This window comes from Oreochromis aureus, linkage group 10, assembly GCF_013358895.1.
Source record: "Oreochromis aureus strain Israel breed Guangdong linkage group 10, ZZ_aureus, whole genome shotgun sequence".
Lineage (NCBI taxonomy): Eukaryota > Metazoa > Chordata > Actinopteri > Cichliformes > Cichlidae > Oreochromis > Oreochromis aureus.
This window is the reverse complement of record NC_052951.1, coordinates 15,194,685-15,214,467: the sequence shown is the minus strand read 5'-3', so window position 1 is coordinate 15,214,467 and position 19,783 is coordinate 15,194,685. Positions and strand designations below refer to the sequence as shown.

General features: G+C 42.5%; 2 protein-coding genes across 2 annotated transcripts; both read left to right on the top strand.

Annotated features, from left to right (window-relative positions):
• The first annotated feature begins 106 nt into the window (after nucleotides 1-106).
• rskrb (ribosomal protein S6 kinase related b) lies at nucleotides 107-8,633 on the top strand. Its single transcript, XM_031731375.2, has 13 exons — nucleotides 107-302; nucleotides 2,087-2,377; nucleotides 2,513-2,596; nucleotides 2,759-2,827; nucleotides 3,194-3,263; nucleotides 4,128-4,235; nucleotides 4,538-4,578; nucleotides 6,066-6,093; nucleotides 6,317-6,406; nucleotides 6,564-6,652; nucleotides 6,813-6,923; nucleotides 7,002-7,115; nucleotides 7,208-8,633. The coding sequence occupies exons 1-13, from the start codon at nucleotides 273-275 to the stop codon at nucleotides 7,442-7,444; spliced, it is 1,362 nt and encodes a 453-aa protein (XP_031587235.2). The 5' UTR covers nucleotides 107-272; the 3' UTR covers nucleotides 7,445-8,633.
• Nucleotides 8,634-9,865: 1,232 nt separating this feature from the next.
• aldocb (aldolase C, fructose-bisphosphate, b) lies at nucleotides 9,866-19,700 on the top strand. Its single transcript, XM_031731370.2, has 9 exons — nucleotides 9,866-10,017; nucleotides 15,818-15,934; nucleotides 16,251-16,462; nucleotides 16,947-17,001; nucleotides 17,102-17,262; nucleotides 17,394-17,477; nucleotides 17,573-17,747; nucleotides 18,212-18,411; nucleotides 18,531-19,700. The coding sequence occupies exons 2-9, from the start codon at nucleotides 15,823-15,825 to the stop codon at nucleotides 18,621-18,623; spliced, it is 1,092 nt and encodes a 363-aa protein (XP_031587230.2). The 5' UTR covers nucleotides 9,866-10,017; nucleotides 15,818-15,822; the 3' UTR covers nucleotides 18,624-19,700.
• Nucleotides 19,701-19,783: the final 83 nt, after the last annotated feature.

The window sequence follows — 19,783 nt, the reverse complement described above, 5'->3', positions numbered from 1 at the left end:
TCTGAAGCGTGCCTCTCATTGGACGGTAGTGATGGGGGCGGATTTACGCTGACGTTGCCCATACGCGGGATTAACTTGTTTTCTTTATATCGCCATATCTGTCACATTTTACACCTCGTAGCCCGATCAGCTGCAGATTGTTTGCGAAAGCTACGCGTTGTGTTCGTGCAGCCTGACACCGTTGTGCTTGGAGAGGTTGCGGAACACCGCGGATGGCTAAATGAAGAGCAGAAGTCGGTATGAGGGCACTGCGCTGATGTCCTGTCACACAGATGGGGGCCGACGGCAGTAAAAACAGGAAGGTGAGTTGGATATCTGGTTGCTAAGGTGTAAGGCACGTGCTTTGGTGGGGGGGGGTTCCCTGTGTGACGGGGTTCCGCAGTCTCTTGGGACCTGAAAAGTGTGCTGAAGTTGCGTAATGGTGAAAAGTCGCCGATTAGTATTACAATGTGTTATTCCCACGTTACGATATATGGGGTGAGACCATTCACTTCGAATGCAAATGTGTCACTTCAAACAAAAAGTCTGACACTCCCCAGATTCTGGTCACTGGTGGAAGCTGTTTCAGCAGAGTGACAGTGGAGTAGATGTGTCCCTTCATTTTGCTCGGATGATAATGACACTCTGCATGGCTGATTACGCACATCTTGCATTACATAGCTGCAGAGATCTGCAGCAACAGCCCCACGGGGAGAGGGCTTGTTGACCCGGTGACTGCACTGCAGACCAGGGAGGGTTTTTATATATGAGAGCAGGAATGGTTACATGAAATTGCGGCTCCACTCAGGCATTTGAGGGACGAAGATGGGGCTGTATTATAGCAAAGTCTGATGTCTGATGTACAGTAAACCACAATCGTTAGGAAGGCAACCTTTTATAAATTAAATAAAGTATACACTGTGTACTGTCTTTCAAATCTATGGCAGGTTGTAAAATTATTTAAATACAACCCCAGATACATGTGTCATTGTTTTTTTTTTTAACAAACACTAAGATAAAATTCACAAGTGTGTGTGTGAGACTATAAAAGATACAGAATCACAAAAGAGCTGTAGACGTTAAACAATAAAAGAGTAAAAATAAAGGAGGAGAAGTTAGAAAAAAGCCTGAACAAGGTGTTGCGAGGGTTACTGAGAAAAAAAACTTCTTCTCTGTAAAAAAAAAAACATTTTTGCAAGTATGGCTAAGGCTCACAAAGCTGCATCTGAGTTAACCACAAGACTTCTGGAACAATGCCCTTTGGACAGATGAGAATATTGTGAAGATGTTTGGTGAAAACCAAACCCAGCGTAACATCACAAACACGTCATACTGACTGCCAAACACGTCGGTGCAGGGGTGATGATTTGAGCTTGTTTTGCAGTCGTTGAGTTGACCACAAAGTCCTCTTATACCCAAGTTTATTACAGTCTAATTTGAGGTCATCTGTTTGACAGATAAAAGCCTGACCCAAACTGGGTCATGTAATGAGACAGGGATCCCAAGCACAGCAGCAAATCAACAATAGAATGAAACAAAATAGAAAATAATCAAGGTGTCAATACCCAGTCAAAATCCAGACTTTAACCTGATTGAAATGCTTTAGTGGGACCTTAAAAGTGCTGTTCATAAATGAATGCCTGCAAATCTCAATGAACTGAAGCAACAATACAAAGAAAAAGGGGCAAAAATTCCTCCACAGCAATGTGTGAGACTGATAAAGTCATACAGAATACGACTAATTCAAGTTATTGCTACAGTAAGTTGTTTGGACTTAGTCTGTAAATTTAGAGTAGCATTTAGGCAATTCTCCTCTATATTTTTACAAAGCATTTTTCAGTACAGGTTGTCCTGTGCCAACTTTCTTTGTGTGTTCTAGTTCCCAAAAGGTCAAGTGAAAGCAGAAGGGCGCTTTCAGCAGTGCACGCCTGCCTTGATAAGTGTTGGTACTTAACCTTGCGTAAAACGGTCTCTGAATGAACAGTCTATTCATTTTTGTTCTCCAGGAGTTTGTGTAATAAAAACAGACAATCTAAAGGTTTTTTTAAATACTGTTCCTGCAGTAGCATCTACAAAACTGTGTCTTTATCTTTTGTTTCCCCAACAGAGGCCTTCCGAAGGGCAGGAGAATGAGCACTTATCTTCTGGATGGCGCGGCTTCCTCTCAAACATTGGCCTGTCTGTCCCAGCAGGCCTGTGTCGCCTTGCCCCGTCTGCCCTTCATCTGGGCCAGCGTCGAATGCTCCAGGGCAAAGCCCCCGAGATCCCTGACCACGTCTTGAGGCTGGCAGGAGTTGGCCCCCACAAGCTGAGAGCGGAGTGGAGCCTCCCGGGGTTCATTACCATGTTCCTGCCCGAATTCCCCCACAGAACTGTGCCTGGCCACGAACACTTTCAGGTAGCGTCATTTTGAACGCCAGTGCCACATCATGCTTCTTATGATGTAACAGAGCTTTCTCATGTTCTGCTTTTACTTTTTTTAACTAGACACCATCCCATTGTATCTGTGTTTGCATTGTTCTCACCTCACTAGGTGTTGGGCTACATCGCCAAAGGTTCATTTGGACCCATCTTGAAAGTGAAGGACAAGGTCAAACAGAAGACATACGCCGTTAAAGTGAGTGTTGATTATCTGGGTTTTAACATATAGGTTTTCTGCGTCAAAATTCTAACATAAACACCAATCGGGCTGTTGCAGGAAACTGAAGCTGTGAGATAATTGTATTCACGGTTCATTTATAATTACAGTGGCCTGATTTCATCTTGTGTCTGCCCACAGGTCATACCTAAAGCAGAGATTTTAAGACTCGGGGTCTTGGAGCAGTCAAAGGAAGAAGTTGTAGTCCAGGTGGGTTTTCTGTTAACTTCGAAGGCTTTATGTTTACGTTTCATACAGATAGCACTCAAATTCCTCAACAAACCAAGGCTTTCTAAAGTACACATAATAGTCAGTGAGTGATAATTACTGCTAACAGTTAATAAGTGATAAGATCTCATGTAAATATTGTGCTATTCTTTGATTTATTAACTTTATAAATGTTGATAGAAGGTAGAAAAAATCTGCTGTGATGGTGATGAACCATTTATTTTTATTCTCCTTCTCACAAAAATGGCTTGTGACTGTAAAGTCTGAAGTTAATGCGATTCTGAGTGATCTCTCAGAAACAATGGTCAGTTGAGCTTTTCCAGGCTGACCTTTGACCTTTGCCTGCAGCGTCAGGTGCGCCACCCATTTGTCCATGACCTCCAGGACTGCTGGCAGACACAGCGCCACGTCTACATTAGTGAGTCAGACAGAGACCAGTGACCCAATCCAACCCAGATCCACTCTCCCTTTACTTCACCTCACCTTTTTTCACCTCAAAACTGGCAGCTAGGACCAAGATCTACCCACAGCCCCACCCAAACCCCGCTCCTAGAACACAATGAACAAAAAAAAGGCAAAGAGGTTCCCGTTGAGACTTTAAAATTCTGGGTCTTTTGAGCCTGTACCCCACGTGTAAGCACACCTTTATCAAACACCCTCCAACCCTGCAACCCCAGTCTACCACTCCCTCTGCATCGTGTAGCTTCTTCGACTTCTTTCCTCTTTTCTCCTGAGCATTTACCCTCTTTTTCCAAATTAGCCACTGACTCAGAAAGTGTGACCCACTTTGTTTGCCTCTCCACCCCCTGCAAAAAGAGAACGCGTTAGCCCCCGAAAACCAGATGCCGAACATACTGTGAATCATCACTGAGTCATATATTTTTCGAGCCTGAAATATAGAGAACATGGAAGTCACCATAACAGAATGATGAAGATCTCTGCAGATATCAGGCAGATATTTTAACGCAATTAAGGTTAAACAGTTGCTTAATTCTTATGTTGCCTTATGTAACAGTGTTAAATAAATATGGCTGTCCTCAGTTACAGCGTGCTGATTCGTTATTACAAACGCACACACACATGCAGTTTAAAGTCATGCTCCATAAAGGCAGCCAGCCTTAAAATTCCACCCTGCTTGCTTCCTAGAAAAGGATAGTTTTTGCTCTTGTCTCTTCCCTTGATTGAGCAGAGTTGTGTTCCACCTCCCGCTGACCTTCACTTCCCACTCACGCCTCACACTGCTGCACAGAGGCATGCTCTGATCCCGTTTCTTCTCCCACAGTGTGTGACTACTGCAGCACAGGAGACCTCTACACCTACTGGCAGATGATTGGTCAGTTCCCAGAGGACATGGTGCGAGTGTTCGCTGCAGAGTTGGGATGTGCGCTTGGTGTGTATGCTATTACATTACTAATTAAATGAAAGATGTGAACCCACATCCGTACTGTAGATCTGACTTTTCTCCTCAGAAATCTTAATTAGCTCAAAGCATCATTTCCATAGTTATTTAATTGGAAGTAATTATCAGAGGCGGTCTTATTAAAAACAGATGAGCTCTCTAAGGATCTCCACCAGCAACACAGCAAAGCCAGAATTACTCAGTTTGCCAGTAGAAAGACGTGGATTTGAAACCTGTTTGCTTACTAGTTGGGTTTTAAGTTTTTGCTCATGTTTGTGTTGTTTTTTTTACAGGTTTTCTGCACGATTTTGGGGTGATCCACAGAGATGTGAAGGTAAAGAACCAAATAAACTGTACAATATGCAGATAGTTAGGTTTACAACAGAAAATATTGTGTTACCTTCATAACACAAAACCTACATTAAGCATAGGCATCTAGATCATTTCAGGCAACACTTATTTATATCAAGGTTTTTCACAGGACTCTCTGCAGTCCTCAGTCTTTTACATCATTGTGAAGGAAATTTGGCCCACTGTTCTTTACAACATTGTTTGAGTTTAATGATGTTTGTGGGAAGTTGTTCACGACAGCTCTCTTAAGGTCCCACCACAGTATTTTAATCAAGTTAGGGCTTGGACATTGACATTGCTCATTAATTCTTTTTTTCAGCCATTCTGCTGTAGATTTGCTGTAAGACACGTGGTCTCACATTTGTGTCTAGAATACTTTGGTATACAGACGAATTCATGATCGATTCAATAACTACAAAACAAGCCCAAATCAGCACTCCTTTACTGCAGTGTTTGCGAGGTTGATATTCCACTTCAGTCGCTTCAGGCCAGAAGACATTGATCGAGACATCTTGTGCTTTGTTTTAATAGAACTTTGCAAAACTAAACGATGCTTCTTTATTTTAGAGAAGAAGCTTTTTCCTAGCAATCCTTCCAAATACTTGTTCAGTTGTTTTCTAAGTATGCTGTCATTAACTTTAACATTTAACATACTAACTGAGGCCCGTAGAGTCTGAAATGGGCTTTTGGGAAATTCTCTGAGTGTTGCACAGTTTGACCTTGGGGTGAATTAGCTGGGCTTGGCACTTCTGGGGTGCACACACTGAATACTCCAGACCAGGAAACTGCCAAAGCTTCTGCTTTTACAGAGGTGTTCATGCTTGCTGACTATCAGCTAATCAAGTGCACTTGATTATCAGCAGCAGGCTGTTACTTAGCTGCTTAATTCCCATGGATGGAGTAAGGTATCCATAGGAATACCATAGGCTGTACGGTGTAAATCTTACACCGTACAGCAGAATAAAGGATATCAGATGCTGCAAGCCTAACATTTATCATGAAGAGTTTTTGTCTTATCTCTGAAACCTTTCCAGCTGGATGCCCTGCTTTTGCGTCTCATATAAGAACAGCAAGCTCAGCTTCCTTTTCCATCATGCACACATACAAAAGCTGTTTTTGGTTTTGTAAGGCTGAAAACTCTTACTTACTAAAATGTTTCTAAACTGCTCATTCCTGTTTTTTAGTCAATGCATGAACACAACAATGTGTATAATGCATTAAAAATGTTTAAATTGCCACAAAATATTTTATTGAAGTAGAATTTTTTCTGATACTTTGTGTTTTTATCAGATACCGTATTTCGAGTTTTGTTTGGTTTTAACATTTTGTTACAGGCTACAGGTTTCCTTTCATCAGTGTTTCGCAGTAATCCGATGGCAGACACAGTGTGTGGCATAAGAATTCAGTGCATCAGAAAAACAAGAGTGTAATCCCATCCACTTATTTATTTATTTTGCTCTGTTGTTACAGATGGAAAATATCCTGCTGACAGACAATGGTAAGTAAATCTTGTCCCCAGCAGAGAGCAGCATAGCTTTGGTATGAGGGGAAAAGCACAGAAGCTTCTAGAAAACAGAGCTATGCACATCTATCAATCAATACCTATTACTGCAAACTATGAGGGAGCATTATGATAGAAATAAAAATACTGACTGTATCAGTTAAAAAAATAGCCTTGGGCTTCATGCTCATCATAACATAGAGAAAATGATCTTTTCTAGGACACATCCGGCTAGCTGACTTTGGTTTGTCTCGTCGCCTGGAGAGAGGGGGAAGAGCCTTTACCATCTGTGGAACCATCCAATATATGGGTGAGGAAAACATCCACTCTTAACCTCCCCTGCAGCTCATCCCACCACAGCTGCAGATGCTTGGATTTGGAAGCATTTAGAGCGTATCTAATTATGTTTTACTGGGAGGTGAATTTATGAATGGAAAAACATGGTGAGGGTTCTCTGTCCTCTGCAGCTCCAGAGGTGCTGAGTGGTGGGCCCTACAACCATGCAGCTGATTGGTGGTCGCTGGGAATTCTGCTTTTCTCACTGGCTACTGGGAAGGTTAGCTATTGTTGCCTGTTTGCATGGTCAGCAGGTCGATTAATCTCTCAGTGACACATGAGCATGAAAGACTGTGTTCATTTGATGTTCTGGCATGCTGAAGTATTAATCTGTCAAAGTAGCAAAAGATGAATCCTCCCCTGAATTTTCCCTCTGTCAGTTCCCGGTGGCTCCTGAACCAGACCACTGCAGCATGTTGAGGAAAGTGAGGAGCTTCCCCTATGAGATGCCCCTCAGCCTCAGCTCCCCACTGGCCTTGCTAATAACAGAGGTAATCATTTATCGTATATCTGCTAAGCAGCGAGCCAGTTAAACGGTCACATCATCATCTGCACATTTTCCTGTCCAGCTTTTATGCAAGACTCCCTCGCGCCGCTTGAGGACGCTTGATCGTTTCCAGCGGCAAACCTTCTTCCGCGGATCAACTTTTGACCTCGACCTACTGCAGCGTCAGCCCATGGAGGTAACAGACGAGACGTCTGAATGTCCTCGGTTTGGTTGTTTCCTCTGTAAGCTGAAGCATGAGTCTTGACTTCTCCTCTCTGTTGCTGTCAGGTGATTCTGGAGCTGCGGGAGAGACCGGACCGAGCGGCCAAAGCTCGACGAGGCCTGACTTTGTCTCTACAGCCTCTCAAAGGCTTTGACTACGACTTGCTCCTCAGCCCACCCGCCACGCCACACTCGCAGCTGGATCCCAGCACAAACACTCACACAGCTGTACCGCTGCCTGGCCCAGCACTCCCACCCCATCCTGCTCAGGAAAAAGGTCCACGCAGAGAAGTGTTTGTTTGACAGACACTGAGTTTACAGTGTAAAGGCCTACATTCGTATATTTCTACACGTTTGTTCACCCTTGAACTGGTGCGCCTTTAAAAATTTTCTAAACTTTAAAATTACTAATAATATAATTACTAATATTATTAATGGAAATCACCTTTTTTTTTTTCTCCACGCATATTTCAATGAGTTTTATGTTTTGTGACGTGCTTAACACAAGTTCTTCTTCCTTTATGTGTTTGCCTTTCTCCGCTGCACACAGTTTCTTGCACACTTGTTTGCCCAACAGTTGTGCAAGAAAGATTGCACTATTGTGCATCCACTTTCCAGTAAACCGTCATGGCTGCCGTTTTAAAACATAGTGGACAAATGCTGTCAAATTCACCCCATGTGGAAATGTCATGCTTGTTGATCATAATATTCTAGATCATAATATTTTTTTTTGTTTTAAGAGTGCAAACCATAGTTATCCTTTCAGCTAGGTGAGTTGATTTCAAAATCTCTGCTGTTATTTTCATGTTGCAAGATGTTGCAGTTATTTTAGCAGAAGCGGATGGAAGACTCGTTGCCTCAATCTGTGCTACTTTTACTTTGAAACATATTCTGTACCTTTGCTCATGCCACAATCTGACCTTTCCCAAACCTGACCTTGGCTACATCATCTCCTCGAGCAAGTGACACAGTATCAGGTTCAAATGTGTATGCCTTCAACACCTTATTTAGCTTCATCATTTATAACCTACGTCTCAGGGGAGTGCTCGCTGGTTTTCCCATCCAGCCTTGATTTTTGACTCCAAGATGGCACCTAGCTGTGCAGATCAGAGCTGGGACTGGAACCGCAGTACCGTTTACCTCCAGTTAACATTTTGATAGATACAGGGCTTTTTCTACTGTCCGAGGATGTGGTAAGCCCTTGCCAGTAATCTCACCTTTATGCACTTACCTGCTCATCTGATTATAATGTAATTTTTTTTTTTTTTTTTTTTTTTTGTAAAGTATACCCTAATGTGTGCCCAGAATGCCTCGTGTGTGATCCTTGACCTTTCTTTATTTCTGGTCACCGAATGCTCATGTATATATTCCTGTTTATAAAGTTTATATGACTTTTTTTAATACTCTTTGATGTTTATATGTTATGTTATGATGTATTTTTGTAATTGTCATGTAGCATAGATGGAATATTAAACTCTGACTGTACAAAGTTCTGCTGGTTTGTTCTGTCAGGGTGGAACCTGCTGAAGTTCAAACCAAGCATCAGAATGAGGAAGAAAAGTCATTAATGTGACTTTGAACGTGGTGTGGTTGGTGGTGCCAAACGTGCTGGTCTGAGTAATTCGGAAACTGCTGATCTGGGAATTTTCCACACAGCCATCTCTACTTTTTACAGGAAAAAGAGGAAAATAACCAATGAGCAGCACTTCTCTGGGGTAAAAATGCCGTGTTGATATCAGACCTGATGGGACGGCAATGGCAACTCAAATTACCACTCATTACAACCAAAGTATGCAGAAGAGCATCTCTGAACGCACAACACACTGTCATGTGGAAAACTAGGGGGTGGCAAGAGATCATTTCAGGGTGGCGCATGCCGCCCCATGCCAAAAAATTGTCTGTGGCATGCAAACTAGTTAGATTACAACAGTGCATTTATTTAATATAATTCAATATTCACCACTAGAATCAGAATTTCCTGACATTATCAAGCCCATTTCATCTGGTTACTTTTCTCTTTGTAGTTAAAGAGTACAAATTTCCCAAGGAAAATAGAAAGTTGGCATTAGCACCAACAGTATCATCTTTACACAAACTGAGAAGAAAGAAACAACACATATGTACAAAATTTACTATAAATTGAGCATGTATATTAGGCCACAACTAAAATAGAGGTATGTGGGCAAAGTCACCGAGTGCAGATCTCAGCATCTCAGAAGAGTTTACGAAAACAAATACCTTCATTGTAAGGTCATATTATTCCCACGTTCATAGTTCCACATCTGTTTTAAACCTTGTTAATGCTCAATTCAAATGCCTTACAGGAACCTCTCAACAAATTACATTACCAAAGTATCAGAACATACCATAAACAATAATATGAACAGAAATCTAACATATGTGAAAGCCATAAAAGTTCACCCAGCTTTGTACTTAACTAGGCCGCAAGATATGAGTATTGATCATTTTCAGAGATTTTTTTAGCACTAGGACGAAAAAAAGACTCAACAAAATAGAGAGTTTAATTCATTAAAGTATATTATTTTATCTTATTGAACAGTTTGCACTGTAGGAGGACAGGTTCCACCTTTGTTCACAATCGCTTTGTCAATTTATACATCTATAAATATCTGGGTACTTTTAGAATACAGAGGACAAACTGTCTCCGCAAAAAAAGGGGGAAAAAAAAGATGCACAATCACTCTGGAGCTCTCCGGCGCATGCGCCCCGTCGCTTCGTGCCGTGACGCGGTAGCATAAGCTCCGCCCAGGCTTTCTAAAAGGTCACGTCGCGCTGCAGCAGTGAAACAGGAGACCGTTCCGCATCCTTCGCGCACACCTCACCTGATCTCTATCAGCTCTGACATCCATCAGCAGGTAAGAGTCACCTCACCCGACAAATATCACAATTTTAAACGTTTATTGTGTGTTACCGATCGCGTCAGCCATGATGGCTGTCATTCTGATGGTGATGCGGATGTGATGCTGTTTACAGAACCTACAGCTAGCTGTATCCTCCAAAAGCTAGCCTGTTAGCCATAAATTCACAAGCAGCGTCATTAGCTGTATCACTGATGCTATATCATCTTAATTTGACAGACAACTCCTAAAACTCTATCACCTTCTCAAAAACAGTCGTTTTAGAGTTGCGCATTTCGGCCCCATCATCGAAGTACGCAACAGGAAGGGCGCAGAAGTGATGACCTTCAAGGATGGAAGTGGAGGAGACGAGCCTGTTGCGCCTTCCTTAGCTTCAGATCGACGCTCTTAGTTTTAACATGTGCTTGATATGCGTGATTTGTCGGGTACAAACGTGGGTGGCAGCGGTGATGGGTGAGGGCTGTGACGAGGTTGTTTCCCGTCAGGGTGTAGCTGTGCCGAAGCACGTAGGCATCGAGAGGCGGAGCCGCAGAGGACGTGAAAAAGCTACACGTGTTAATGAAGTCATATAGCGGCCTGAATTTTGGAAGCAAGGCTTGCATATATTTTTTTAATTTTATGCCAATTTTGTAGAAAAGTGGCATAAAATTAACCAACTTAAGTAAATTAGTTCAGAATGTAAAATAAATACTAATATCAACAATAATAATGAAAAAATATATAACAAATATGTTTTAGCCCTTATCACGTGGGGATGTAATTGATGAGGGTTGGCAGTTTCCACTTAGAGTAATTATATTTTTTACTGTACTCTTACATTATTAACGAGTGTAATTCTAAAATAAGTGTTTTCATTGTTGATTTGTACACTGGCACTTCATGTGTAAAATGAATTAAAAAAACAAATTAGGCAATGGATCAATGAACAAATCGAAACCCTTAATCAATAACCGCTGTTGCTGATTAATTCTCTATTGATAAACTAATAGTTTCCAGTCCAGAGAGTATTTTTACAATCAGACACCAGGTGTTCTTAATTATGAGTGGTTTCCTTACATCGGGTTTCCCCTTTACTGACGTTTGTTATGGACATGTTTCTGAAGTCTAACCTGCACATTTTCATCAGTGTCCACCTTTCTTTGAACTGCGACACCCTCGCAGCCTCGAGGTCTGTAATAGGCTCCCAAGTCATTGAGCTGCATGGGTAACAGTGCTCCTGCTAGCGCTGCAGCATCAAGGCCTGAAGATAGATGCGACGCCAAGGCCAGAGGCCCGTCTGGTAACAAAGCACAGCACTGAAAGCAGGCTTTTTATTTTAGTGCTGTTCTGCAGGAGCCATTTCATCTCAAAGCTCATGCAGCTTGCAAATAGAAATTAAAAAAAAAAAAAAAAAAGGTGGCTACACCTCACCTCCAGAGGGTTCTGATGATCTAGACAAAACAGCAAAAAATCCTCATCCTCCCCCTACATGCTTATGAACATAGGCAGTAAATCTAGCATGCAAGCTCAAGACCTTGTAGTTGAATGCTTGCAGCAATGCTTAAAAGATGACCAGCTGGAGCGTGATGGCTGTAGATGTAGACTCTGATGTTTTTCTTGTATTTGTGATTTCTCACTGCATGCCGGGCTGCTCCTGTTTTAAGGTGAGAAGCATTGGATGGCCCCTCTGTTTGTTTGGTTTTTTTCTTCTGTTAACCTGAAATTCAATCGTAATCAGACAGCGTCACAGTTAAATCAACCTGGTACAAATCTAGATGTGTCATTTTCCATCTAACAACAACTAAAGAGCGTGTGTGTGTGTGGAGTGGTGATGTCTCTCCTACCGTGTTTGAAAATCGGTGTTGAGAGTCCTGTCTTCTTGTTTTTCAAGTGGTTCTCCGTGACTCAGCAGGGAGTTGATCTTCATGTCGCATTGCAGAAGTGTTGTTGAGGCAGACCACTACAACAGGCTGGATCAAAGATCAGAAAATATAGAGAGCTGGGCTACGATGGCTGCATAATCTCAGCTGTCATGTCATGAAAGCCCTAATCCTGCATATGCAGTCAGTCATATCACTTCAGGCTTATCAGTCTTTAGTGATGGTATGGGGTTTTTTTGGGGGAGGGGGGGGGTTAATTCTTTTGAACTGCTTTAACCACACAGGAAATTGATCAGGAATTGATGAAGAATCTGACCTCCAAGCAGAATTTCTAATAGCAGTTACCAAATAAATAAATCTCACGAATGACAATCAATAGGATGCACTCTAATATACTACACACACACACATGCCCGTTCAGCTATCTTAGTGAGGACCTTCATTGACATAATGGTTTCCCTAGCCCCTTACCCTAACCATTAAAAATGAATGCCTAAACCTAACCCTTATCCTAAACCTAACCATAACCTAATTGTAACCCTGACACTAAAACCACATTTTGAGCCTCAAAAAGGCCTTCAAACTTGGTTCTCACAAGTATAGTAGAATGCAGATTTCGGTCCTCACAAAGATGGCTAAACAGGAACACGAACACACACAAACAGCCTTAGAACTTTGTGGACATAATTTATAAAATATTTGAAAGCTGCATTAGATAAATGTGGCAGAGATGTCCTTGGTCACTGGGGCATCATGATCACTGAACAGTGTATGTGTATGCGACTGTCTGGAAGATAACGATTATCACCAGTGTTGCTGATAACGCCACTGGAAGGTCGCTACTTGATTCTGATAGTGCTTACGCTGCTTTAGTTTTAGCATTTTAAAAAAAACAAACTACTGGAAACACAGGAAGATGTTTTTAAAGAGTTCTTAGCCTAATACTGTAGCTCAGGTTAGTCAATACAAATGAGGATGCAGGTTCACCCCAATTGTAATGTCCTGCAGTTTTTATAGGATGTGCTATAGTTTCTTTAAATCTGCTACAGTTGGGTAGTTGAGGCTTTTACCGAACTCAAAAATTGTGTATTTTAATATTAACTCAAAAAAACAAAACAAAATGGTTTCGAATAATCACTTGACTTCATGAGTAGATCATGGAAATTGTCTAGCTAAAGGAATATGCAAAACAGAAATATTTAAGCTCAAACACCAATGAAAAGCCTTCCTTTTAATTCTCTTGATCAGGTCATTTCCCTGGATTTCCCTTTTTTTTTTTTAATATTGTGTCACATCTGTGGTGTAAGGCCCTGCAGTGGTGCTTGTGTGGCACAGAGTGAGGTAGTTGTCTTTGTTCTAATGTCCTCCTCTGGGACCGTTTCCTGGAGACGTTCAAGAAGCAAACCCAAAAATGGAAAACATAAGATTAGTGCCTCCTTTGGCTGTGAGTAACATGAGCTGAGTTGTCATCACCTGATTATGTCTAAAGGAGTTCAGCCACAGCGATCTGACAATCTCCCATTTTTTGATTTAGGAGCCATCGTAGATTAAGAGAGACAGAAGGGTAATCCTATATGACAAATATTTTCCCAGATTACTTTTAGGGTGGACCAAAGAGAGAAATGTCCTTGACACCACACTCTCTCTCTCTGTGGTTGTTGCATTGATGCATAGTAGTGATTCTACAACTTTATACTTGCACATTTAGCCAATATCATTTTGTTTAAAGCTAATAACCCTCCAAGCATAAACTTTAGTGCACTACTACCAAACTTGCCCCAGCTGATCATGTGCTAGAGTCCTGCCTCATATTGTCCTTTTAAGGAGGATTGTATTAATTTCTGTATGCATTTCCCTATGGACAGTGTAAAGAGACAGGGTTTCACCCATTGCAAACGTGCTCCTGTGCGCTCGTCCAAAATCCCAGATGCATGTCCCTGGTTGCGGATGACCTATGTGTCTGTTTAATGCCGATTGGTTGACAAGTGGCGACATTCACAGGGACTGGAAGAAGCACAGACAGTGGCTGTGGTGGTCACTTCTCAATGTTTTTGACACTTGGTTTCACTTCAGCTCTTTTCATGTTATAACTTCCCTCTACTCTGTCCTGAGCTGATTGGACCAATAACAGAATAACCAGGAGTAGCCCACAGACCAGTTATACTACATAGTTGTGTAGTATACTGGTACACGCCCTCCATCGACGCCGTCTGTGGGTAAGCAGGCCTCCATAGGCTGCCAGGGCTGAGCCGTGATTTCAGCGTAAGCCTCCAGTCAATGTAAAGTTGACGTCTTTAGTAATTTTCCGTTATTTTTGGCCAGTTGTTGCATAAACTGTAGATTTCCTATTGAGTTCGTTATTGAGTTAAATTGTTGCGCAACGTTTCCTCAGCGAAACTCCACCACGGTGGAATCGTACTGCTTCACAAAGGAGGGCAGGTATTTGCTGAGCATGGTTTTTGGCTGGCACAGACAGTGGAGCAGAGCTGAGTGCACACATGCCTGTGCCCTTAGGTTGGCTTTTATCAAGTGTAAATACTTCCTTTTATTCACTGGAGATGTGAAGTATGCAGTTTGTACCCCTGCTGAAGCTATTCTCCTCGGGGGACACGATATACCCTGCAGGCCTGGCCGTGTTTAATTTCACCTGCGTGTGAGGTTTAACTGTTAGCACTGAGCAGTGTGTGTGTGTAACATAAGAGTTGCACACTGATTTCATTGAGAGGCCTGTGTGTACTGTAAAGGTTATCTCATAGCTTTAAGCTGAGGATTAACACAGAGGGTACAGGGAGTATATCAGACGGTGTGCTCTCACAACAAACCAGCCTCCCTGACTTTATCATTAAGCTGTATTACAGCCTCCTATGAGTGTGTGTGCCTTTACAATATACTGACAATTCCAGGTTTTAGTTAAGACTGCTCGCTGTGGAGGAACATTTTGTGCAATAAATGAATCGTCTATCAAATTCTCCAATGGATGACCTGTTATTGTGGCCCACACCCGGGAACATGCGACGTTGTGCACAAAGCTACAGCCTTGTGTTCAGCGGGAGCACCTCGGATACCAATATAGCCAAACAGACAAGTCACAGCTTGTTCCCAGGCACACAGTGCATCAGCTGGAGTGAGAATGGAAATTTACAAATCCTTAATGCACTCATCTCGCATGGATCCAGTAGAAATAATTTGTAGTCTGAGAGCAGCAGCACTTCAATGGATGCGTGACATGTCACTCGAGTAACTTGCAGAGAGGTGTATAATGACAGAGGAAAACAAAGAGTGTTGCTGAGGAGGGGGAAACGAGCCGTGTTGCATCCAGGCCTGCAGCTGTAATGAGGACTGGCAGCAGAGTCTATAGGAGCGTTGTTACAAAACCCCTTCCCCCTCCCTCCATCCGTCTGCTGTGGTTCAGATGGGGGAGGTGAGGGGTTACGTAACTGCTAATTTACGGAAGAGCGAGGAAGGGAAAGGGGAATTAAATAATCTGGTTTGAAGGCTGTTTATGGAGTTTGGTCACTGCCACCAAGCTTTCTGTTTTTTAATCACTGACACCACATGATGCATGAAAAGGAACTTTTACAAACCCTAAATAAAATAAATGTCAACAAGATGGGGTATTTGCTTCTAGTCACAATAAATGACTTTACTGAAGTTACTCTTTTTATTTCTTTTTTTCTTTTTTTTTTTAACTCTCAGGAAACAGGAAATGTACTGCTCGCATCTTGCACACATGCCATGTTCTTGTATGCTGTGATTAAGTGCCATCGTGTTGGAGTTTGGCCATTTTCACCCATCTGGCTGCACTAAACTGAGAAAAGCTCATTAATGTAACAGTATAGTCGAGCTGCAGACAATAGAGACATTAAATGAGGCCAGCGCTGGGCGATCATCCAGGTTTGCACATAGTGAAGCAGTATGTGTTTCTCGCTCTCTTTCAGCCACCATGACTCACCAGTATCCCGCACTGACCCCTGAGCAGAAGAAGGAGCTGCAGGACATTGCTCACAGGATAGTAGCTCCAGGCAAAGGCATCCTCGCAGCTGATGAGTCCACCGGTATGTGTTGGTGTGTTAGTGTTTCAGCAAAGGTGGCTGATTGAAACGCAACATTAAACATGGTTGAATACCAACATACAGTACACTGAACATGCAGTGAGTTGCATGTAAAATTAGAATTGCTGTGCGTTTTTATGTGAAGAGATCATAAAATAAAGATGCATGTTTTTGTTTCTATAAGATTACTGCAAACGAGCAATTTTAGTCTTCTGCTGAAAGCCATTTTATACTGTAGCTGATGCTAAATAAATGGCATTTGTGATGTCTGTGTGTTTTTTATTTTATTAAATCAATGTCCTTGTTTTTTACTCTTTAGGCAGCATGGCAAAGCGTTTGAACCCCATTGGGGTCGAGAACACTGAGGAGAACAGGCGCCGCTACCGCCAGTTGCTCTTCACAGCCGACCAGCGCATCGACAGCTGTATCGGAGGTGTCATCTTCTTCCATGAAACCCTCTACCAGAACACTGACGATGGCGTCAACTTCGCCAAGCTCATCAAAGACCGCGGCATTGTCGTTGGCATCAAGGTAGGCAGGGGACTGCTGTTGCTGGGTAATCAGTTTTCCCTGGTGCAATCTTGAAAATTAGTTTCAGCTCAGTTTAATTATGCTTCTGCTGCATTGCCTGGTTTGTGCCGTTGCGTGTTAGTTTACATAGTTTGTCATGCTCAGACTCGACCTCTTAAAACATAAGAGCCTGAGTGCTGAAAATCTCAACCTTCTTTGGTTTTGAATGTCATCATCACTGTGCTGTTGATATAATGCAGTCAAGTGAGTCAGCTTAGCAGGCAGAGTAAACCCTCATCATTGGTTTAGCAGGTAAAACCTGAAAGTTTTTTTTTGGTTTAAAAAAAAAAAAAAAAAAAAAACACGCTGACCCACTTTCAGCATGTTTACATACACACAGGCCCACACATAACAGCAGATCATGTTGTTAGGACAAACTGGGCTAAAGTTTTTTCAGGTCATACTTGGAGGAAATTCAGAACATTTTCCATTTCTGTCTTTACAGGTTGATAAGGGTGTTGTGCCCCTCGCTGGAACAAATGGAGAGACCACCACTCAGGGTAGGATGCAGTAGACGCAGAAGTTTGAGAACTGAGATGAACTTCATGGAAGCCCTGTGTGTTTCTCATGGCTGGTTCTGTGTGCGTTGTTTGAGTCCAGGTCTGGATGGGCTGTCCGAGCGATGCGCGCAGTACAAGAAGGACGGCGCAGACTTCGCCAAGTGGCGTTGTGTGCTGAAGATCAGCGAAACCACACCGTCTGAGCTGGCCATCTTTGAGAACGCCAACGTGCTGGCACGATATGCTAGCATCTGCCAACAGGTTGGTGTGGCGCTATAGAGGATGGTTAAATTCCTTTCCTTTTTTGGAAAGGACACTACTGATCCTCAAATGGTAGTATTGTATATTTCTAAAATACTGGTGTTAAATTTACACTCTGTAATCTCTCTCAGAATGGTATTGTTCCAATTGTGGAGCCCGAGATCCTTCCTGATGGAGATCATGACCTGAAGCGTTGCCAGTACGTCACTGAGAAGGTAACATGGTGCAGAATGTGGAACTCGGCCGCCTTTATCTGTTCTGGAGAGTTCAACTTTGGACTCGCGTGCTGTCGTTTGTCTCCTGCTGTTAGGTCCTTGCTGCAGTGTACAAGGCTCTGTCGGACCACCATGTGTACCTGGAGGGAACACTGCTGAAGCCCAACATGGTCACAGCCGGACACTCCTGCCCAACTAAGTACAGCAGTGAAGAAATCGCCATGGCTACTGTCACTGCTCTGCGCCGCACAGTGCCTCCTGCTGTCCCAGGCAAGATACTCGTGTGTGTGTGTGTGTGTGTGTGTGTGTGTGTGTGTGTGTGTAATAGGAAGGATTCAGGGAGTGGGACAGTGTCGGTGTGCAAAAGCAGGGCTGCAGGCGACTTAATAGAGCAGCATATTCAAAAGTTAAACCATTATATCTTATCATGGATAAATTGCTAGCTGAAACATGCTTTTGTGAGTGTATAAAATCAGTGAACTCATCTAAATTCCAGGGGATGATTTAACTAGTAAATTGGCTGTTTTGCCATTTTTCAGACTGCTTTGATTTCCTAATAGTAATACTTATATCTAATATAAGTAGTAATACTTAAATCTCTTGATTCTTTCACTCGTTTATATCTACCTGCAGAGTGCAAACATGCAGGAAAAGATGCTTTAGAAAACCTTTAAAATCTTTCTCGACATCAGGTATGAGCAGATCGGTAACTCGTGTTTCTTTTGTGTAAACAGGGGTGACATTCTTGTCTGGTGGCCAGTCTGAGGAAGAGGCCAGCGTGAACCTTAATGCCATTAACAACTGCCCACTCCCCAAGCCCTGGGCCCTGACTTTCTCCTACGGCCGTGCCCTGCAGGCCTCGGCTCTTAATGCCTGGAAAGGACAGCTGAACAACGAGAAGGCCGCCACCGAGGAGTTCGTCAAGCGTGCCGAGGTCAGACCACAGGAAGGGACATCAGATGTGTCCTTAGTACTGTTTAAATTTAAAAAAAAAAAAAAAAAACCTTTATTTGCTCTATTGCTTATGTCTGTTTTGTTTTCTTTCTTCTCCAGGCTAACGGGCTGGCTGCACTCGGCAAGTACGAGTCTTCCGGAAGTGGCACCGCCGCAGCCCAGTCCCTCTACGTGGCTAATCACGCCTATTAAACGGCAAACTACCACGTTGAGCTGTGGTGTAGTTATAGTCTTATATCTGCTCTGCTATCTCCCCTCTTCACTCCTCCATCAATCACAGGCCTGTGCTGTCTGCTTTACTTTAGAGTTCTTAAAGTTACATTATTAGATATGTGTATTTGAAACCATCATGTGACATCACAGTACTAAAAGGAAACAGACTTGGGTCGTCTGTCTGTTTTTTAATTTTTTTTTTTTTTTTTTTTTTTTTTTCCCCAGTTTCAACAAACGGTTACAGTTTTGAGACAATTTGAAGTTAAACGGTTGGAGGATAATCAAAAATGTTTAGTCAGTATTCATTCCACATTCCTTCTTTCACACACTTGTCTCTAATGTCAGGTGCTTTCTTACCCCCTCTCCCCACTTCACACAAAATATCAAATCGCTCCCAAGCAGGCCAGATCAGCATGTTTGTGTCAGTGTTTCGCTTCTGTCAGAACAGCATTGGTTCATTGTTGAAACGCTCTACTAACATCCGCACTGACACCAAGTGGGACCAACTGCTTATTAGTGGCATCAGAACATGCGTTAAGGAGCGACAGGGCAGACGAGGTGAAAATGTTGAGCCGAGTTGATCTTTTGAACAAAAGCGTGGAGTGCTCTGTTGTGTTTTCAGACAGCTGTATATCTAGCAGACGTTAGCAGGCACATTATACTGTAATAAGCCACTACACACCAGGATTCTTCCTCTTTTTTTGTTCTTGTGCTCCTTATCACCATTATTGAATTTGAAAACAACCATCTTGTGTGTCTGTTCATTAGCTTAAAATTACATGCAGTAATCAATGTATTCAGTTGTGTGAAGGTGTCAATATTATGTGATGCTAGTGTGTCATCCTCCCACCTGATTTCCCCCCTGCCTGCCCTACCGAACGACCAGACTAGTTTCTATCGACATTCACATTAAATGGACCAATGGCGTGGGGTCAGCAGCGGGGAAACGGTCGCTGCTGTGTTGGAGTACTGTGCCGTTTGTGGTGTTAATATTGTTCTTTAAGCACTTGGTGTGTCAAATAGTGGAGAAAAATAAACTAAAACCTTAAAACATCAGATGCTTTTGTGTGATGGAATTTTCTACACCTGTCCTGATACTGGCAATGACAGAGGTTATGCATGTTAGTCAAATATTGCTA